Source organism: Hakea prostrata, chromosome 1 (genome assembly GCF_041222555.1).
Source record: "Hakea prostrata isolate BN-2017 chromosome 1, UWA_Hpros_2, whole genome shotgun sequence".
Lineage (NCBI taxonomy): Eukaryota > Viridiplantae > Streptophyta > Magnoliopsida > Proteales > Proteaceae > Hakea > Hakea prostrata.
The window spans coordinates 8,890,623-8,913,019 of NC_142600.1; the positions used below are offsets into that span (position 1 = coordinate 8,890,623).

The following is a 22,397-nucleotide window of genomic DNA, read 5'->3' on the forward strand; positions in this document are numbered from 1 at the left end:
AATACAACAAAGAACAATCAAAAGGAGTTTACAAGTCCTAAATACACTGTAGTGTTGTCATTTTGATGGTCCCCATAGTTACTTATTAGCAAAATTGCATAAACATGGAATTTATTAATTGAAACCAAGAAACCTCTGATAGATAATGGTTGGTAGGTACCGTGCACAAGCTTCCTAATTGCCAAGTTTAGACCCAGAGGCTATGAGCAGAATGTTGAAGAGCTCAAGGGGAGTGGAAAAGATGGGACTATGGTCAGTCTCCAGTTCAAACACCTGGGAAGGTGGCCACGTTTTAACCATATCTTCCTGCTGCTTGGTCATAAGAACCCGGTCGTGCACTGTCTTGATGTATACCCGTTTCACTTTGTCTGCTTCTGGCCCAGCACTGAACTTTGCTGTCTGTAACGCTATGACTGGCGTTGGACGCATACACATTGATGCTAGGACGGAGTCCTGAACCCACGCCAACCAGAAAATATTTCTCTAATCAGATTGAAATTGGTGAATCACTGGTATAGAAACTCAAATTCTAAAACCATAGTTTTAGGTACTGTGCCAGAAAATCAGTCAATGCTGTCATTTAACCAGAAAAATGGGACTGAAAATGGTGCTCTCTTCTTTTGTTGATTTGATAGATTTGGTTTGATTTTAGAAACAATGTCTCAAGACACTAAAATGAAAAAGTAATCCTTTAGGTTATGGAAGGACTTTCTCTTCAGAGGAAAGAAGTTTCAAGATATACCTCCAGCGGGCTCAAGTTATAAAAGATTTTGCGCTGCAATTCTTTCTTAACAATGGCGCTGGTTGGTGGGTGACCCAGTCCCAATCCGAATGCTATGTCATATGCCTCTCCAAACTGAGATAAATCTGGTTGACCCTGTGTCATGGAAAAAGAAGTCCAAAATCTGAAAGATGACATCGAGTTGAATATAATGAGGTAGATTTTGATACCTATGGGACTACTTAGGCCGAAGGCCAAAAAATGGAAAGAAGACAAGTTATCATGTTAGATGACTGTTTTATGTGTTCTATATCTCTGTTCAAATTCAATGTGTTTATTTTTCAAGTTTTCTTCTCTTGACATTCATACATAGGCTACATAAATAATTTAAGGGGCCGTGCTTTGGCGATGCTCTGGTAGGCTTTGAAAAGCATAGCAGTTATGCTTTAATGCTCTGGTTGACCTGCAGCTCTTGTTAAATCAAACAAGCGGTTTTTTAGAACTCAGGCAAAGGGAAAATTAGCACCTATTATACATGTGATATATGAAAAAGAAGAAAATTTAGAGGGGAATAAGGTCTCTCTCAATGGGCCACCTCTGTCTGAATTTTAAGCATTGTGTGAGAATGTGAGGGGTAAACTCTGCTAAGGGTGTTTCAATTTGGAAACGAGACTAGGATACTCTTTTTTTAAGGGTGCTTTTATAATATTATGGTTTTTTTTTTTTTGGGGGGGGGGGGGGGGGGGGGTTGGGGGACAGCGGGGGTGTTTGAGGGGGTGATATTTACATATATACCCCGAGGAGAGGCAAATAAAGAAGTGTCAAGTCATTGTTAATTGAGTTAGTCTCTTGGTGGTAGGTTACTACTCTGTTCATTTCAAACAGTATTTCTTGTTAGTTTATTTCCACGATAGAATTTGTTGATTTGAAATAAACCAGATATATTTACAATATTTTAGTCGGTGTGGATGATAAACTGTCTTTCAAAGTTTAGAAAACTTGGAAGCATCAAATTTTTATTGCTTAGATCACTTGCAGGTAATGCCATGGAAACAGAGCTGAGAGGGATCCAGGGCTTGGAAGCTACACCCTTACAAGGCTGGAGATGGTTAGAAATCCGAACTAGACTCTTGAGTTAATTATTCACTGGCTTAGGGATATCGAACGTCATCCTTGGCCTTCGGATATATTCCATTTATTTTTATAATGAAAAAGTTATTGTTGGCTCTTTTTTATGTTGTAAATATCTCTAAACAACCTAGGAATTTGACAAAGTCCAGCACATTGGTTCTGTAGGTAATCTTGTACGCATTTGCTTCCTTACAGTCATGCAAAAGAAAACACTTTCTTATGGGCTGAAGATGCAAAAAGTTCGATTCTTCAATCAGAAGCAGTTTCTACCAAAAAAAGACAAAAAAAAAGTCAGAAGCTGTGGTCCCCTATGTGCATTTATGCTTGGGTGCTTGAATTGAACTACTTATGTGAGAAAAAAAAAACTAATGTGAAACAAGATTGAAATTTCAATTATTGTTTCAATCTCCACTATATGCAGCACCCAAGTTAGAACGAATCGGCGGACTGGGAGTATTCTGTGCTCTTTAACGGCTATTGACCACAAATTACAGAGGGCCTATAGGATTAGGGTGATGGGTTTTTTTCTAAAAGAATGTTTTATTATTTTTTAATTGTGGGTCCCATATAATAAAGCCGGGAGAGCACCGTTAGGGAAGATGATCCACAATCAGTTGGAATTCTTAAAATTTCACATAGCAGCATTAGTACCAATGCGAGTCTTGCTCCGTTACGATTTGGCTTCCTCCACCCATGGTTTTATCAGGGGAACACCGACGCCTCATGGAAGAAAAGATAAGCAAGGGGATAGGCTTGATTTTATCATGTGGGATTACTTGGGTGGTGTTGGGTGGTGTTTAGATGGTAAACTCAGGAGCCCATGGGCTTGTCATCGGCCCAGAGTGGAGAGGCACTGGCCATCAGGGCCAGTCTTCTGCATGCTCTTGGGAGGTACTACATACGTGTCCTTGTGGAACCAGATCGCGAAAATGTCTTTAACTGTATTACATATGGGCCTCAACGTATGCCTAGTGAGAACCGGCCCATTATATAGGATATGGTGGGCCTTAGTCGGCATTTCATTTCAGTTGCTTTCGGTTGTATTTTCAGGGTATAAATGTCTATGAATACACCCCTTGCTAAGGTGGTCACATCAATTTCATGTAGGACGTCTTGGCACTCTTCCACTCTTTTGGCTTCTTTCTCTATGCCTTGGCCGTTCCATGGTTTGATGAGGAATGAAATTTACTTTTACCCAAGAAAAGATGCAAAAAAGTTGGCCCAGCACCCAAAATAAGACCTAAGAATACAGACCAGATCAAAAACATCCTAGTGATGAGAAACTGATTCTTGCCTTAACCAACTCTTTGGTTATTCTGGGAAAAGAAGTATTATTTTTTCTTTTCTTTTTTCAAACCAGTCATAAGGGTTGGGCAAGAAAGAAGGTGTGAAAGGAAGGCGATTTGAACTTAAAGACCTCTATATACAATGGGTGGATATTGTTATAGAAGAAAACGCAACTTTAGTCCTGGGTTCCCTATGTAGAATGCTACTGTTTTACTTACTTTACCCCATTAATAAGAGTGTAGATCAACTATGAACTATCTACTTGTATATGGATGAGGACAGAAGTCACAGAACTCCACCTGGGGTGGGGCATGCAACTTAACTTTTGAGATTCTTAATCCATGCCCTGTGGATGGTCTACATCGTTCTTTACCTATATAAGCAGGTGATATTAAATCTAACTAAAAGAATCTCATCAATGTCAATTCTTATTAACCACATACTTGTGCAAATACCATGCTATTCGGTATCTACATCTAAGGCCATGTTACTAAAGTATCTATCTTTTACTTAGGCTCTTTTTAATTTTTTTTTTTTTTTTTTAAATTTTTTTTTATATCAATTATCATTTTCAATTATGAAGTTTTTTGGCATCTATTATCAGTTTTATTTTTATTTAATATAATAGAAAAACTTTCAAAATCTATAATGAACTTTTTGTCTATTATGAATTATAGTGAGAATTCATTCTTTTCATTTATGTACAAGTTTACTTAAAATTTTATGATTAAGATGAGGGTAAAATAGTCAATACATATTTTTTTAAATAAAAACCATACTTTTTCCTTCTTTAATCACTTGTTCACTATTATTTACTAACAATTTTTTATTTTGACACTAAACTTATTTTTCATTCCATAATTTATTTTTGACAAAATTCACCAAACCATTTTTCATTCTTGATCAATAATAAATTCTTGTACCTATTTCTTTTAAATAGGCATAATAGAGAATAAGAATTGATACAAAAAAGAGCCTTAATAATATAGAAATTATTAAAACCCAATTGAGGAAAAATATTTGGGATCCAAGGACTAATATCTTCCCTTTGCCAAAAAGTAAGTCAAACCACAACTTTTACAGCTACTGGTTTTCATTAAGAATTTAGCATTAGTGTTTGACGTGTAAAAATCTATCTTTCCATTCATTTCTTATTATTTTTCGGCAAAAAAGAAATTTTATTGATTGAAAAAGTTATTATAAGTTATGATTGAAAAAGTTGTTATAAACTTATAATCAGCGAAAATGCATCTACACAATTATAAAATTCATATACTAGTATTGTTATAAACTTATAATCAGTGAAAATGCATCTACACAATTATAAAATCCATATACTAGTAATTAACCAATCAATTGCAGACTCCACCAAAAAGAACCGACCTTGTCAAGGATGAACCTTATTTTAATTTCATATGATTGTATTCATGCTATTAGGTATTAGGAACCTCTCGGATTGCGTCTCCCATTGATTAGTCAATTACCTAGAATTCTGCAATTGTGTAAGACAGGTTTCATTGGTTCATACTTCTTTGTATTCATATGCTCTACAATTCCCACTCCATAAAATTTCCTGTAATTTCTATCTAGGATTGCAACATGTGACAGTTTATCACAATTAAAACTTAACTAAGAATTGAAGCTAATAAATTTCTAAAATTAAGTCTCAAGAAAAGAAAATAAAAGAAAAGAGAAGAAATTAAGAGATATTTTAACGATTTATTAGATTCAATTCTTAGTTGGGCTTTAATTGTGATTGTTGGATAATTAACTACTACGTGTCATAATCCTAGATATGAATTACACATTATAAGGACTCAGAATTGTGGAGGATATGAACTTATTTTAATTTCTTATAATTTTATACTGCACTAAGAAATTTAAAAATATTTTAACTGAAGTTTATCACTCATTATAAAAGTTTTTTTGTAAATATTTTAACTGAAGTTTATCACTCATTATAAAAGTTGTTTGTTGCAATCTAGCTTGCCTCCACGACTTGCGTAAATGGACAGGCAAGATTCGGACAAAGCTGTATAGTTATGTCTTAAACCTTTAGGTATCTATTATTATTAACAGAAAAATGAAAAAGAAAAATCTCAACCCTAAGGTTTTAACTAAGATAGTAGCAATGGAAGCCATGGAGATCTAAAATCTACATTGCATGATCTCTAGAAGGATTAGAAGGAATAATCCAGCATTGTTTGGTAAAAATTATAAGGATCATAAGCTCAGAGAGAGTGTTAGATGACATACATGGAGGACATCAAGTTCGGTGGAGAAGCCAGAGCGCAACATTGTGGCAGCGACGTAGATGGCGACATTGATCTTCTTCCCAACCTTATGAATCGCATCACTCACGCTCAAACCTCCGGCGCTATGCCCTACCAGTATCACCTGATCGATCATCATCGATTGAACAGATCTAATTTGAAACTACTTCAAATTCTATATTAATGCATACTTCATGATCGATCATTATATTCACGATAATTTCAAATCCATATCTTCTCTGTAATTTTTAATAAATATGTATGAACTTGATGATCGTACCTGATGATCTAAGGAGGAGAGGAAGTCGATGAGAGGTTGGTTGTAGTCATCAAAAGTGAGAACAGAGGAGGCATCGGTAGGATCGATTCCTGCGGATTTGAGATCGATACAGGTGACCTTGTGGCCGGAACTCTCAAGAAGGCTCCTGATTTTGTACCAGCACCATGCGCCGTGCCCTAATCCATGCACCAACACGAAATGCGCCGATACCGACGACTGCGATTGACACTCTGCTTCTGCGTTACTGCTCATGTTGGCCTCTTCTCACAGTGGAATTCCTTCTCTCACCTCCTAATTCTTGCTCTTGAATAGCTTTAAATCTTGAGCCATTCAGATTTTCAGAACCAACACGATATATATAAGTAACGATCTCCCTCCACGCCGTAGTCTTGAATCTTGACCCCTTCAAAGTTTCGGATCCAACACGAGATATATAAAATAATCCATTTAAGGAGATGCGACCGTGAAAAGAAAATTACCCTTCACAAGGTGGACTTTTCAAGTCTTTTTATCTCGGGCAATGTCGTTGACCCAAAAAAAAAAAAAAAAGTGTTGTTTTGACATTTTTGAACCACAAAATAAGCGGTAAAGCCTACTTAATAAACATTTAAAAAAAAAAATCTCAATGAGAATCACGTAGGCCACATCTCTTATTTTGTAATTCAAAGGTGTTTGGAGAGCACGTTGTTCTCCACTAACTAAGAGTGATCGAAACTCAGAAGCTTATGCTTCTCTTGCACATCTCTCTACTACATATTAGGTGCGAGGCTATGAGAAACCCATTGAGGTGTCACTTTTGATTCATTTTGTCAGAATATGGAGCTAAATCCCATACTAATGTGTATTGAAAAGATATGAAAAGAAAATAAGCCTCTACTCTAACAAAAAAGGTTGAAAGGATAGTCGGAAATTTGACTATATGAAACTAACCTTCCGATCATTAGCATGCCTAACCCTTGTTTATTTACTAAGACGAATTTTATGATTTATGCACTGAAGATTATTTACATTTGTGTTTAAATTAGTGTTTTTCTTAGAAGCAAAACAAATATTTATACAACTCTAGACAACAACCCTGCAAACTATAGACTGGAAACATGCCAAATAGTTAGACATGGTACTGACCAAGCCTTCCATAGTTCCATGTAAGAAAAACAACTTTCAATAATAAATTTTTTTATAATAATTATATTAAGAGGTGTATAATATTATATATACCACAAAGAGCATCAAACCTATGACCTATTACCAACTAAAGTATCCTTCAATGGTACACTAATGATATCTTGCTCTCTTGGAATACATCGGGGAGTACATGAAACAAACTCGAAACATAGAACTATAATGTCCTCCAGAACTGGGCATACAATTAAATCACAAATCAATTTGAAAAGGGAAAATAATGAAGACTATGGACAAGTTCCTTAATTGGAAAGGGTAGATTTAGAGGCTTTGAGCAGAGTGCTAAAGAGTTCATAAGGAGTGGAAAAGATGGGGGAATGGTCGCTCTGCAGTTCAAACACCTGAGAAGGTGGCCACATTTTAATCATCTTGTCTTGCTGATGAGGCTTAAGAACTCGGTCGTGCAGTGTCTTGATGTATACCCGTTTCACTTGGTCTGCTTCCGGTCCTTCATTGAACCGTGCCGCTTGTAAGGCCCTTATCGGTCCTGGTCGCAATAGCATAGACGCCAAGATCGAGTCCTGAGCCCAAAATTCCAACAAAGGATACTTGTTTTAGTGTCTGAAAAATATATCTGGTGTAGAAGCTTCATTAACTGTGGCACCTTAGTGTCTAAAATTGGACCAAAATCCGGTTTAACCGGCAAGAAAAATCAAGTTTTGGATTAGTACCTCCAAAGGGCTCAAATTATACATGAGGTTGCGCTGAAATTCTTTCTTGATTAAGGCGCTGGTGGGCGGCTGGTCCGGTCCCAATCCGAACCCAAGTTCATGTACGTCACCGTACTCAGACAAATCCGGTACACCCTGTTTCATAGTGAAAAAGGCCATCAAATTGAAAGATAAGAGTTGAAAAGAGAGAGAGAGAGAGTTCTTTAGTTCATTACGTGAAATGGGCCTATATGACCGGCCGGCAGGCTCATGAAAGCCCACAATGAAGGGGAAAATTTCAGATCCGATGACTACTTAACTTCTACGGTTCTACCCTTAATCAATTTGACTTTTGGTCACAATGGAGTAAGTCAAACTTCTAATATATTAGAAGTGTTTTGACCCCAAAACTTCTCGCATTGTTTGCCACCTTTGAGTCAGAATCACATCTTCCCTCAAGAGAGGTATATGTTTCCTTCACATTTCATTAACACATAACAAGGGTGGGACCTACCAAGTTTGCCACCTGTGACTCATTTTGACGATACTGATGTGGACGTCATCTCTATTGTGTCATGGATTTACAGTAAGGGGAGCACATAACTCGAATATTAAAACCTCTTTTATAAACTTGGGATGCATGAGTTTGAGTCCTTTCTTTAGAGAAATAGGCTTAAATGCTGCGTATCAAATGAGCAACACCTGTTGCCAACAGTCGAGATTTCGATATCGACCATTGACAACACAATAATGCGCAACACTGAAGTTGAACCCCCTCTTTAGACAATGCTTTCTTTTCTTTTCTTTTTTCTTTTTTTGGTAAACAGACGTGCTCTCTCAATGACTGTTCAATGAATTATAGGATTTATACCTCTGTGAAATATTCTAATCCAATGGTTATGGTAAGATCCCTGTACAGCTTTGATTCTTCTCTCCACCACCCCCAACCCCCGCAAGAAAAAAATAAAAAGCTCTTCATTCCATCCGAAGCTAGGAATGCTGGAATTTGGAGTTCGATTCATGTTTTGATGGTAAAGAAAGAAGCACAACGGGCAGATTCTAATCCAATGCATTTGAAAACAAAAATGTGTAAAGAAGAAAACATTTGGTGGTGAAAGTTTGAGTTTTTGAAGGGAGGAAAAAAAGATGTATGAATTAGTAACTACTCAGACAAACACTTCATGCTACGAGAACTCTTTATGAGATCAAGAGGTGAAATTTTCTTGAGATCAGGAAAAGTAGAGTGGAAGGTATTCGCTGGTAAGATTAGTAAACATGGCGTAACATGATCGAGAACATGGAAAGAACGATAGAGACAAAGAGAAAAAGCAGATACATACATGGAGGACATCAAGGTCTGTGCAGAAGCCAGAACGCAACATGGTGGCCCCGACGTAGATGGCGAGCTGGATCTTCTTCCCAACCTTATGAATTGCGTCACTCACGCTCAATCCTCCGGCGCTATGCCCTACCAGTATAACCTGTTCATAATCCATTGACCTAAATTTCGTTAATCCATCAATAGAAACTAATTTCACCGAATTCAATTCATCAAAGCATGCATGCATCCCAAGCAAAATTTCAGATCTTATCCTGGACAGGCGTTTGATATGATCGATCACATAATTGAAGAAAGAAAAAAGGAGGTTTGCAGAGTAGTAGTGAATACTTGATTCTGTGGAGGTAAGGCGGAGAGGAAATCGATTAGAGGTTTATTGTAGTCGTCGAAGGTGAGAACGGAAGAAGCATCGGAAGGATCAATTCCGGCAGACTTGAGGTCGATAGAGGAAACCTTGTGGCCGGAACTCTCAAGAAGACACCTGATCTTGTACCAGCACCAAGCTCCATGTCCAATTCCATGCACCAACACGAAGTGCGCCACCGCCGGCGACTGCGACTGACACTCTGTTTCTCCACCACCACCACCACCACCACCACCAGAAGCTAAAGCTGCTACTCTGTCACTGCCGATGTTTGCCGCCTCTCCCATGGAATCACTTATCTCTCTATTCTGGTTTCCCTCTGTCTCTCTCTCCCCACCTTCTCTGGTTATTCCGATTGGAATGTGTCCAGCTGGAAATGTCATTGTATTTATTTTCTTCTTATTTCGTGTAACGTGTGGGACCAGTACAGCAGCAAAGATATGACCCTGGATGAGATTGTTTTTCAAAGACAGAAAAATTTAGGCTTGGGATCCTCTATTTTTTTTTTTAATAAATAGGTATTTTATTAGAAAACAAAAAAACTATCGAGGAAACCACTCAGTTGGTAACACTACACAACCAGAGATCGGATAACGGCCAAACTGAGATCGGATAACGGCTAAACTGTCTTACTCGGAATAGACAGAGCCTTCCTATCCGTGAATGTAGAATTCTATGCACTCTCTTAGGTGGACCATCCTCAATTCATATAATAAAATCAAAGATTTTTTTTTTGTCAAAATAAAAATTAGAGATCGGCCCGGGTGAATCTTCTTTTGAACATGTGATAAGGGTCGGTTTGGTTATCTGAATTCAGAGATTTCAAATCCCTAGATTAATGAACTGAAGATTTATATTTATTTGGTTGTAAAACATTACTGTATTCATGAAATTTAGGATTTCATTTTTTTGCCTAAAAACAAGAATTAAGCCATTATTGGGTGTAAGGTAAAATTCATAGATTCCACCACAAGTATAAAATTAATGAAATTTGTGGATTTACGCAGAGTAATCCAACGCAACTCTATGAACTTCAATTGATTTGAGGCTAACCAAATACTTAATTTTTTGAACCATGAATCCGTATATTTGAAATGTCATTTCATTTCAAAATCTTTGATTCATGTAACCAAACAGGCCTTAAAAAAGATTGAAAAGAGCATAGACATCTACCTATCATAGTAAAGAGGATCCACAAGTATTATTGTATGTATTTGGTGGAGAATTCTAAGTTAATAAAATAAATACAAAAGAAATTAGATGCAATACATTTGTATATTGTTTATTGAGCTTTAATAGGCAATAAATACACACACACAAATTCTTAATCTAATTATTACATAAAATAAAAAAAAAAAAATATATATATATATATACAATTGCATGAGGTGTCATGATAAGAATCTACATTATGACCAATTAATTTTCTAATTCCCTTGTTAAGTTTTAAAATTAGGTCATCACATCATGTGACCTTCGCACCAGCACACTGAAAACATACATAGCCATTCGACATGTTTAGACATGTTCCATAAAGATTGCATAATTCGATAGTGATACACCAATTATTATTTGATGCGTGTTTGGGATTCAAACTTTAAGTCAGTGTCTCCAATGCGAGTATAAACATTACATGACTAAACAGTAATCTAATCTTTGCCCTAAGTTATTATTGAAGCGGAACCGAAAACAAGGATAATTATTGTAGTTTATTCTCTCAGGGCCTGAGGCAAAGCCGTACTAATTTATGGTTAAATTATATATAATACTATCTCCAGGAGTAGTCAAGATGTGCATAAATTATCCGGATAAACCTCCATTCCAGTATATGTATCAATAAACTATCGTCATTAATTCCAATAACTTTACTGAACCATTTCTACTATGTTGCAAGAACAAGTTTTCTAGGTATATTTGCACTTTAGAGAGGACAACTGATTAAACCTAATGCAATTGTTTAGTGAAAAATAGAAAGTTGGTCCCCATGGTTGAAAACTGACTAAAACAGCCCAAAGGAAACAAAACTAGCTGCTACACATTAGAATGGAAAGAAACCAAAACAATCACCATTTATAATGAGATTACCAGATTGGTTTCTAGAAAGATTAAAACTATGTAAGAAGGAAAAGGGTGATAATAATCAATCACAGATTCACAAGGACAACAAAAGCAAAGCTGACAAAACAATTCAAGCTTTTTAAAAACTTTGCGGTAGGGAAAGGGAAATGAAAATGGGAAGGAGACGTTTGACAAGAAAGGCACAGCCTTTTCATTATACGTCAAACCCTTCTGGAATTCTTAGTTGGTGAGTTTTAATACATGAGAAATGACAACTAAGTGTTTAATAATTGATGTAATTTTTTAAGACCATAAGTGGACTTCTCACCTAACAAATGACAATTGGTGCATTATTAATAGTTCTACACATAGAAGTCATCCCTAGACTATAATTCTTTACCAACTTCTACTACTATGTTTGGTTTTTACAATTTGAATTTATTGAAAACAAACTTCTATTTGTATAACTATAATTTACAATTTAGTTGGTGGGCCCCACTCCTAAAGGAATCAATTCCTCAACCCTCGACAGCATCCTGGTAATTCTCGTTACTATCTATATCTACAGAGGAGGTTGGTCTACTTTATCGATGTTCAGAGATGGACTTCCTTTAAGAATATACGATCTTGATTCCTTATGTGTCTTGATTTTATTTCAAATTTTTTTTTTTTTTGGCTTATCAATTTCATTGATTTCATTACTTCCTTATCTGTCCACCTAGGCTAGAATGAAATATTTTAGAAGTTAATTTTTAAATAAAAAACTGAATGGTGAATCATTATCAAAATCACATTGATAAGATTAGCAAATTAGGTTGGTTGAGTTTGACTTTTCGATCACTCCGTTAGTTTCAAAAAAAATGCTAATGATGTTGCCATCGCGTAAGAATATGTATCATTAAAATTGAGAAAATTGACTGACTATAATGGTGGATCATCCACCATCACACGATATCTATATGATAAATCTTTCATAAAAAAATAATAATAATAATTACCACCATGATAAGTTTAATTAAGACTTTAGACCACACACAAAAAATAAAATTAATCAAGACAAGTGGGATATTTTTATATGATATGATTATATATATTTTTAAAAATAAGATGTTGATGCAATTCTTATATAATTAACCATACTAACGTTAAAGCTCTTCTATGCTATAAGTTGCTTTGAAGAAAAGGAAAATCTGATATCGTGGAAAAAGAAATAAATGAAGCAAACCAAGACAAACTCCTAAGAAAATACAAGTCAATGATGATTAAGAACCCCCTCCATACAATTTAAGATAAATAAATCAACCATAATTAGTAAGGATAAGGTTTGGTAAGTTGATAGCGGGTCTTAATATTCAATATGTTATGGTATAATTCTATGCACGAGTTGATTACCAAAAAATCCATAAATTAATTTCTTTAATATACTAAGAAGGTATTATAGAGATATAAGAGGAGCTTAATCCCCTTAATCTTCTTATCTCTATGGATAAGCGATATTAAAAAGAAGAATTTTTACTATATATGAAGAAGATTATAAAGAAATCTCTCAACCAATCACCAAAACTGCTTACATTAACTCTTACCTTAAAACCCTGAGTCAGGTTTTAGAATCGAAACTTTGTGGATGTAAAAAATTCTTGCTGGTAGACTCACCCACCACAGCCAGGTGTGCGGTTCAGGTCAAACACCGGATTAGTCAGGACAAAGCTTTGGAAACCGGGATTGACAAACCAAAAGAAGAAAACCCTAAGAGAAGAATTCTAAATCTCACAATGATTCCATTAAAAAAAAATATGAAATACATGTTTATAGGAGGTTCTAATCAAATAAACAGATGGACCCATCAGATTGAATCATACAATTATTAGCCAAAATCCTCAACTTCCATCACACTTAAAAATCAGATTGAAACCAAACCAAAATGATCGATGATGGATTGACACTTGGTTTTCTTTAGGTCTTCAAAGTTGAAACCAAGTGGACCTACCTTGCATTATATAAGAGAGATGGAAACTGACTATGAACATGTTAATCGACAGTGTCCATTAAAGTGGGCTTCTGTGTTGGCATCTTCGATGAGAACAACAGTAGAGAAAGAGGAAAAAGTATAAATTTGAGATTGGCCCATCTGAAACAAACATGAGATGGAAGCCATAATGCACTAAACTTTGAAATTCTTGGCTTCTTTCAATTATTTTTCTCACCCAATGCCAATTTCTAGCCAAGTGTTGTTCTTGTTTCTCTTTGAAGTAGGAAGGTCAGAAGACAAATAAACCAAGCTTAAATTGACCAGCCAGCAACTAACCCAGAAAGAAAGTTGTTTGGTCATTTTTCCCATTTAAATAACAAAAGATTAACTAATCGGGGGAGGATCAGAGAGGTTGAGATTTGGGTATTTGGTGGTTTACTTTAGTGACCAATTCTGATATTGATTTGACATTAGAGAACAGCAGCAAAATCATGTGAAGAAAGGTGAATCCATCAATGCCTCAATCACTAACTTATCTCATGCTCATCCAAGTGAGTGAGTGAGTGAGTGATCATTTGGGGTTGGAGTGCACCAAGAAAAAAGTTTTCCTCTTTATGTCTCCCTTTCTTTGTTGCATGGAAAGTTTTTAACTGTTGTGTGTTCCTTCATAAAGGTACAACTTCACAGAAAGAGAGAAAAAAAGGATGTTGAAGGTGTGAATAGTTTCGCAGGAGAAAGAAAAAGAGTCCAGGCATTTGGGAGAGGTGGTGGGTCTCCTACCCACCCTTTGTTGTCTCCTGGACTTGGTGCTTGACAGTGCCTATATCACTATCAATGAAGACTAACCAACCTTTTTTTCTTTTCTTTTCTTTGCACCATTTTTTCTTTTGTAGAATTGAGATTTAATCCGATTCAAAGAGATTCCAACTCTTGATTTCATTTATTTTAATTCATTGGTTTGGTTCAAGAATTGACACCCTTTGCCATATAAGCTGAGGTTCAAAGCCAGCTACTTGGATTTTTATCAGTTCGAGTCTCATCCAATGCACCGTTGGATGATTGACAAGTGTCTTATTCTAATCCTAAGGTCAATATTTCTCTCATCCGTAACCATGGTTTCATCCTTCTAACCTATTTGACTCTCCTCTCTTTCACCTTCTCCATCTTTGGCTCCGGCAGTTGTAGCACCAGCACTTCTGACGTTAGAAAGCCCAAGCAATCCGTACGTAAAAGGTTTAACTTTACCCTCACAAGCTTTCTGGAAGCCCAATATCATTGGCAAGTAATAGCCTAGGCCCATTTTAGCTCAATTGCAAGCCTATAGTGGTCTCTGTAGGCTCAATTCAGAATATATAGCAAACGGTTCTTGCACAGCCCAGACAGATCTGGTCCACCTAAATCGAAAGCAGAGCCGCTTAATCTTGGTTTAGGTTTGGGATATTGAAACCGTTTAAGATACGATTGGTTTTCTTCAAGTTCAGATCATCATCTCCCCCGACAGGGAGCACTCTTTCTTCTCTTGACGGCTGTTGACCACAAATTACAGGAGGATCCACAGAATTAAGATGATGGGGTTTATTTTTTTACTTGTACGAACTGATTTGAGATCAGTCAACTCATCTAGGTCTTCATTTTCTAAGAATCCAAGGGTTAGATACAATAGAGGTATATGCTCTCCACAAGCTTCTTCACTATACAATAAAGTTGAGGCTCGCCGGTGAATATATATAAAACGAATCAAAGATGGGACGCCCATAAGTCTAATCTTATTGTTTGATGGAGAAATATGAGAAGAACACGTACCTCTCTCCCTCTCTCCTGACAGGAATCCGGACTCCAAATGAGGTGGCAAGTTCATCCAAAATATACGTGCAAAAGCCATGCATGCTTGCACCCAACGGAGAACACAGCCGACCCATATATTTTATAGGAAAAAACAGATCCAACGAAAGATTGAAGTCCACCACTAAACCAAACACAAATGAGAACACACATAAGCCATTTACAGATAGATTGCATGAGGCATTCAATAAAGAAGAGAGAAGGAATGCTACATGGCTCCCATTTCTGATCCGCTTTCCCTTGCGGTTTTCACGCTCTCCGCGTAACTCGTTTTCCATTTCAAACAATCTTTATGACTGAGGACTGAGTTGATCAGGTCTTTCAAAGCCAGAACACAAGTGTCGAGTTGAAAAAGTAAAGCAAAGGAGTTGACACTTGACATCCATAGGGTCAATTACTTGTTCTAAGATGACAAACTTTAGTTTTTCCCAAACACACCTTTCATGCATGCTTTTTGGCATTATCAAGCAAATTGAACATCACAATTGTTTCGTAAGATGTTAACCAACAGATCTTGCTATGTTTGTGCAGTTTGCATGGCATGAAAAAATAGATCAATTGAAATGAAGAAAAAACACATTTATTTCATTTAAGTTGATATAATCTACACAAACTCCTTCCGTACAAATGAGACTAAATGAAATTCACATCAGACGCTCCTGCCCAGCAAATCCCAGAACACGAACTTATTAGGAAATCATCAAATGATTTCATTTTCATTTTCGAAAATCTTTACCAAAAAATAATTTGATTTTGTTTTTCATCACCTTATAAAAGGTATTTTCGTCATTAAAAAAATTTATGAACACGGAAACTCGTGCCTTACCCAGTTTCCGACTTTCCATCGTTGGGGTAGTTCCTCTCTGTTCTTGCTTTTTGCAGGTCTTATTAATTGTCATACCATGATGACATGATCATATTAATGACTCGTTCTGGTCTTATCCGCCATTATTAAAATCTTTATTGGAGTTGACAACTGGGTATTTGACTCTCTCTCTCTCTCTTTCTCTCTTTCTATAGTTGAGCTGTTACCTCTGTATTGGTAGTTCCGGTCTGTGTTATTGTCATCCGTGATCATATTAATGACTTATTAAAATCTTTATTGGATTTGACAACTGGGTCTTTGACTCTCTCTCTCTCTCTCTCTCTGTGGATTTGATGTGATCGTTATAGCTTTTTAAAGTGAAAGATGGCTTGTATGACTTTTATCTCATTCTCTGTTCCAGACATCTTCTGGCTGGTTGCTGTTGCTCTGGACAATAACAATTCAAGGTTTTCAAGCATTTGAATTATAGTTTGTCATTCACCGGAGGAGGTCAGCTTTCCACTTCTGCTTTCTGATCCGTCAGACTCTGAATACGTTTCCCATGTAGTTTCAAGTTCTATGTTCTTCTGTGTCTTTACTCCCAATGGTTTCATGAAATTCCTTCCTAAATTCTTGAGATTGAAAGAGTTGAAGTTTTCTCCTTCTTCCACTGTAGGTTTTTTGTACTTGAACTCTGTTTTCCTTTTAAAATTTTAATCTCAGAGCTTTTGTTACCTCTCATGGAAGTAGCTGTAGCTTTGACTTGATGACAGATAAAATTAAGTGGTAGGCAAACAGGCCTAACACCCACTCAGCCTTTTCTGAACTGTTGATCCTCTTCCTGTCACCATTACAAGGAAGTGCTTGCCATAGCTTCCATATCTTGTTTGATATGGAATCATAATACAGCAAGATATGCTTTTTTCTTCCAGCATTAGTTCTGTCTTGGGGACCCAGAGATGATAGTAGGAGATCCTGACCAAAATGGGCTTTTAATTCTTCTCCTGTTTTTGTTTTCATTACTTGTTTTTGGAGGATATTTTAATTGCTCAAAGCTACAATTTGGTTCCCTTAGGTTATAAATCTATTTCTATAAGAATGACTTATGTCTTCGTGTACTTTTGTTAATCTTGTTGTTTTGCTTTTGATTAAAATCAGCATTGGCTTCTTGGCTTTGTAGTAATGGCGTGTGTGTTTTGTATACTTCAGGTCAAAATAAGCAAGAGTTTGATGAGGGCAGAAAGAAGAAAATCACATCCTTGGTGGTGGGATAATCATATTTCCTTAAAAAGTTCAAAATGGATGGTTGATAACATGAATGGTAAGAAACCATAATTGCATCTTTTCGTCTATTCATTGCCTTAGTATATATCAGTAACAAGGTGTCCACGTCAGCTCACTTTCGAAAGAGATTGTAACTCTTGACTTTTTTTTTTTGGTAAAGAACTCTTGACCTCTTACTTATAGTGTTAGTCTCTTACCAACTGAACCAACCCCTTGGGGGAGGGTGTGATGAGTATCTGTATCTCTTAGACGGGTTTTGCTTAATTTCTGTGCAATTAATGCGCAGAACTGTTCAACCGAAAGTCAAGATCAAAACCATGCATAAACTTTTTTTTTTTGCAAGACCATTTAAAGTGCAATGGAGGGTTGACATCGAAAATTTGACCCAAGTCTCGATCTTGACTGTAACTGAATTGTTATGGGCATCAAAACCACTCTTAAGACACATTATCAATTGAGTCTGTATCCTGTGCTTTCTTCATACCTATCCACCATACATTAAGAGGAGGACCCATATAGGATCCACTTGGGTCCCATCTCTAATACATCTTGTTAGGTAGGCCCCACCCTTGGGTAAGGTGAACGGTCGAGATCGAAATTTCAACCCAAGTTTCGATCCCGACTCACTAAACCATTCTACGCATCAACTGAAGCAAAACCGCTCTTAGACACATTGTCAATTGAGTCCATATCCTCTGTCCTGTCCTCGTACCTATCTACTATATGTTAGGAAGAGGGCCCATGTAGGATCGACTAGGGTCCCATATCTGATCCATCTCGTTAGGTGGGCCCCACCCTAATGTAGGGTGAAGAGATGTGAAGAGAACACAGAGCAGTGAGGATTCCTTGTGTATGTTGTATAACGCAAACCCTGTTTTCCCATGCCAAGTAAAACAGAGGATGAGAAAAGAGGCTATATAACCGTATTTGAATAGAAAAGGGGCAATCGGTTTGAAGTTTGAAAATCTCAGAGCAGTTTTGAGTTATTTTGACCACCCCTTTTTCTCTCTTTCTCTCCAAAACTTCCGGAATAAAATGGTTCACGTTCAGGACTCAGAACAAACACATTGGAAGTTTCTAAATCATGCAATCTTATTTAAAGCTCTTTCCCTGCCAATTACAGTTTCCATCCAAGATTTCTCAATCTAACCAAAATGACGAAAATTTCCTTGGCTTCAGAGATGGATCGCAGCGTCAAACTCATGTTGAAGCTGATCGAAGGCGAAGGAGATTCGTTCGCCAAGAAAGCAGAGATGTATTACCAGAAGAGACCTGAACTCGTCTCTCTCGTCGGAGATTTCAATCAAATGTACAAATCTCTAGCAGAACGCTACAATCACTTGACAGGAGAATTGCGCAAAACCGTTCCCACTTATTTGCATTCTTTTCAAAGCTCTAGTGCCATTACAGAGCACGCCATGTCTGAACAGATCACTCTTCGGAGACTTACCTCACGGAGGAATACCCACCGCGCTGCTGGGTTTGATTTCTTTCTGGGTTCCGCCGGAGTCAGCTTCAATGATCTCAACACCCTGAATAAGGAAGTCGAACACTCATCATTGTCTTCGTTAGATTCCGATTTGGATTCTGCTGATGATGCGTCTTCCTCTGCTCCACTCGTTAACGGCAATGGAGCAGAGAGACTCCGTGAGGTTGATCAAGGTAACAGAAATGGTGGTAATGCCAAGACCACCGACAATAATAATAGGAATTATGAGAAATTTCTTAATAAGATTGCAAGATATGAGGATGAGCTAAGAATCACAAACGAAAAACTGAAATCCGCAGAGGAAGAGATTTCCAGGTTGAAGCGTGAGCTTGAGGATAATAATTCAATGAGGATTACCCGTAATTCTCAGGATGAAATTGAATTAGCACAGAAGGATATCCAGGTGGTGGAGATCAACAATAAATTCGATCTGCAGGAACAGATTTCTGGATTGGAGACTAGCGTCTCAACCCAAGATTCTGGGTCCTTGATTGAAATACTGAAAACTGCAAACGAAAGGGTTAGGACTGAGGAGGACGAAATTGAAAGATTCAAATTTGAACTCCAGAATAAAACACAGGAGGGTAACAGCGGTAGAGAGGAAATAGCTAACATGGGCTGGAAATCCTCTGCGGAGAAGGAGCGTCTGGAGGCTGAAATATCGAAGGTAACAGAGGAACATTCCCAGCTAGAGGAGAAGGTTAGAGAGTGGGAATGGAGGGGTCGATCTTTGGAGGAAGAGATTCAGAGATTGACAAATGGTATTGCACAGAAAAGTGATGATCTAGTAGCATTGAACAAAGATTTTGATGTACTTAAACTGAAATACGAAATGCTGGTTGAAGAGAGAGATGGGTTGAAATCGACGGTGGAATCGATGATGGCGGAAGTGAGTTGCAGAGATGATGGGATTGAAGAAATGGAAGGAAATATGAAGAAATTGCACATTGAGCAGATGGAGATGTTAGCAGGGGCAGAGAGAGGGAGGAAGGTCGTAGGGGAACTGGGAAAGAAGGTGAGGGAACTCGAGGAGGAGGTAGAGAGGCAGAGAATCACCATTTCCAATGCTGAAGAAGAGAAACGAGAAGCCATTCGTCAGCTTTGTTTCTCTCTGGATCATTACAGGGATGGGTATACGCAGCTTCGTCAAGCTTTTGTTGGAACCGACAAAGGCCATTCTGTTATTGAAAACCACGAAAGCCATTCGGTCATGGCTTCTTAAACTTTTCAATCTCTCAACCTTTCTCCCAGCTTCTGGTTTGATCTTTTGTTCAACATTATATACAACTCTGTCTCTTCTTATACTTTTTCATTTCCTGGTGATAAGATTTTCGATCAAATGTCACCTGCCTTTCACAGTTTTAGAGTCTCAAACTGAGATAAAACCTGGGTTCAGCACTGAATTTGGTCAGATCTTGCCTGAACCGTCCTAGAAACCTGCGTGGATCGTTTGCTCCAGTGCACCAGAATCAGGATCAGTTTCAGGTTTACTCAAGTGTGTAGTTGTTTCTTTTTTCTTTCATAGTCTCATGAATCTGAAATACTAAAACCTCACAATTTTGATTGTTAGTAATGTAAAGATAGTTCAAGGAGACCGCCAAAGGGTTAGCTCAGTTGTTAATGACTGACACTTTTTAGTGAAGAGGTCAGTTACAACTCTCCCGATGGTATATGTAATAGCCCCACCCCCAAAATACAAAAATTCATCAGTTTAAGAAATAATAATAATAATAATATTAAAACAAACTTTTTGGAGTTAAAAGTGTCATTAAAGAGTGAGCAACATTGTTGCTAATACCTTGGCTTGGAGGGCGTTGTCATTGACTAATATGACGTTGTAGCCTCTTTTCTTTCCTTGGCTGCATGTCATGTTGGGTACGCCTGAACTAAGGGTGTCAATTGGTCGGGCCAGTCCAATTAGGTTATCGATCCAAAAAAGTTGGACTAAGTACGGCTGTCAAGCATTCGGTTCAGTCCGGCATTGGTCCATATCGAGACATGTCGGTTTTTTGTCCATAATCATGTCGATTTCATTGGATTATTGTAATGTTAAATTGAATGGAAAAAAAATGGGACTTTTACAAACTTCTCGAAGTTCTCGAGCATATCTTTTCTTTTTCTTTCCTCCACTCTCCACTAAGGCTTTGAAAAGATGTATTCCAAATGTGTACCACAACTGAAATTATGTCTAATGTTTATAAGAATCTGTAAGTTTTTATGTATTTCATACCTTAATGATCCTTCTCTTTCCTTTGTCCTTTATTATGAAATGATGCATTCAAATCAAACCAATCATAATTGTTCATTTGTATTGGCAACATCAAATGTTATATGAACTCACCACTATTGGATGTTCAACAAAGGACATGATCCATTGAAGATTCAAGTCTCTTTTTTTTTGGGAAAGTGATGAAGGGTTTATTAATCTCGAGGAGAAGATTGCAATTATAAATAATATCAATAACAGTTAACACAATTTCAATAAAAATAGTAAATGTGACAATTAGGATCTACTAAATTACAAGAATTCATTGAGAATATTAATCTATGAATTTTAGCTAGATTAAATTTGCTAACAGAGAGATTTGAGCTTCAACATTTCAAATGGTATAAAAGAACTGTATAAAAAATAACAAATCAGCTTGGGTTTAATTAGGCCTAACAAGTCAGTCTCAGTCGGACTATATCTTAGTCAAAATGATCATCTCACAATATCAGTGTGTCTACCAATAAAACAAAAGTATCTTTTTTTCGGGTCCTGAAAAGCAAAAGAATCTTAATGTGCTTTTATTGTTATTTCTCTATGAAAATACTTGTACTAGAGGACAATTGGTATATTAAAAAAAAAAAAAGAAAAAATTAATAAATTATATGTTGATCGTCATTAGGATTAGAGCGATCAACATACACAATCGAATAGAAAACAAGGAAGAAGGAGACACGGATTTTACCTTGGTTCACCTCAATGTGAGGCTCCGTCTAACATTAAGTTTTTCACTATATTCTTCTTGAAAACAACTACATCAATTGTTCTATTACAAGAAAATATATATGCGCGTATAGAAACCCTAAACCACAGCTATTCATGGGCCCAAGCCCAAACAGTAAAGAAAATTCGAGGCCCAAAGAAACATGGACCCTCTCCAAGCTATAGCGGCCTCCCTAGACCCCTGTTTATCGACAATACAATATGAAGCATGAGCCATACTCAACAATCCTTCCAATTTATAATATTACAAAACAGAGCCATAGGCAAGAAAATAATTGTTTCCCACTAGGATCCCCAATTAAGAAATTCACATGGGTAATGTGTTGTCTTCCTTCCTTAAATGAATATACTTGCAAGGAACACTTGAAAATAAATATAGTACTTTAGTCGGAAAGAAATAAATTCATTACAATTTTGTGATCCACCTTATAAATAGTTGCAAGAATGTTTGTCTTTCCTTAAATGACTTTTACTAATTTTAAAAATAAAAAAATATAAACTTTAAAGTACAATTGTCCACGTCACACTTATGGAAGAGTTTTTTTTCTATTTTTTTATTTTATTATGGTGGTGGATTCAGCTCCCTAGAAGAGGTGGGCTCCATGAGATGTGGGCCATGGGCCATAGGTCGTCTCTATGGCTCTTTTATGATTTTCAATTTGGCGGTGGTGGTAGTTGGTTTGTTAGTTAGGAAAACTAATAAAAAGAAGGTAGCAACGCCTTTAATTCGCATT

The 22,397-nt window shown here is 36.9% G+C and overlaps 3 protein-coding genes across 3 annotated transcripts; 1 reads left to right on the plus strand and 2 right to left on the minus strand.

Moving 5' to 3' along the window:
- On the minus strand, positions 1–6,014 carry LOC149027229 (methylesterase 17-like). Its single transcript, XM_089160681.1, has 4 exons — positions 5,693–6,014; positions 5,396–5,536; positions 743–877; positions 1–453 (listed from the first exon to the last, which is right to left on the minus strand). The coding sequence occupies exons 1-4, from the start codon at positions 5,942–5,944 to the stop codon at positions 175–177; spliced, it is 807 nt and encodes a 268-aa protein (XP_089016807.1). The 5' UTR covers positions 5,945–6,014; the 3' UTR covers positions 1–174.
- Positions 6,015–6,772: 758 nt separating this feature from the next.
- On the minus strand, positions 6,773–9,597 carry LOC149027230 (methylesterase 17-like). Its single transcript, XM_089146535.1, has 4 exons — positions 9,194–9,597; positions 8,865–9,005; positions 7,546–7,680; positions 6,773–7,395 (listed from the first exon to the last, which is right to left on the minus strand). Exons 1-4 carry the CDS (start codon positions 9,512–9,514, stop codon positions 7,117–7,119), a joined length of 876 nt encoding a protein of 291 aa, XP_089002661.1. The 5' UTR covers positions 9,515–9,597; the 3' UTR covers positions 6,773–7,116.
- Positions 9,598–17,027: 7,430 nt separating this feature from the next.
- LOC149027231 (protein NETWORKED 4A-like) lies at positions 17,028–20,351 on the plus strand. Its single transcript, XM_089146546.1, has 2 exons — positions 17,028–17,222; positions 18,365–20,351. Exons 1-2 carry the CDS (start codon positions 17,084–17,086, stop codon positions 19,894–19,896), a joined length of 1,671 nt encoding a protein of 556 aa, XP_089002672.1. The 5' UTR covers positions 17,028–17,083; the 3' UTR covers positions 19,897–20,351.
- Positions 20,352–22,397: the final 2,046 nt, after the last annotated feature.

What these genes read in the sequence shown, in the direction of transcription:
- LOC149027229 (XM_089160681.1), bottom strand. Translation starts at nt 5,944, where the DNA reads ATGAGCAGTAACGCAGAAGCAGAGTGTCAATCGCAGTCGTCGGTATCG. An exon ending in TCTCCTCCTTAGATCATCAG is followed by an intron (nt 5,537 to 5,692) that starts GTACGATCATCA and finishes ATGATCGATCAG; the next exon opens with GTGATACTGGTAGGGCATAG. An exon ending in CCGAACTTGATGTCCTCCAT is followed by an intron (nt 878 to 5,395) that starts GTATGTCATCTA and finishes TCCATGACACAG; the next exon opens with GGTCAACCAGATTTATCTCA.
- LOC149027231 (XM_089146546.1), top strand. Translation starts at nt 17,084, where the DNA reads ATGGCGTGTGTGTTTTGTATACTTCAGGTCAAAATAAGCAAGAGTTTG. An exon ending in GATGGTTGATAACATGAATG is followed by an intron (nt 17,223 to 18,364) that starts GTAAGAAACCAT and finishes CCTTGGCTTCAG; the next exon opens with AGATGGATCGCAGCGTCAAA.
- LOC149027230 (XM_089146535.1), bottom strand. Translation starts at nt 9,514, where the DNA reads ATGGGAGAGGCGGCAAACATCGGCAGTGACAGAGTAGCAGCTTTAGCT. An exon ending in CAGACCTTGATGTCCTCCAT is followed by an intron (nt 7,681 to 8,864) that starts GTATGTATCTGC and finishes ACTATGAAACAG; the next exon opens with GGTGTACCGGATTTGTCTGA. An exon ending in ATAATTTGAGCCCTTTGGAG is followed by an intron (nt 7,396 to 7,545) that starts GTACTAATCCAA and finishes TTTTGGGCTCAG; the next exon opens with GACTCGATCTTGGCGTCTAT.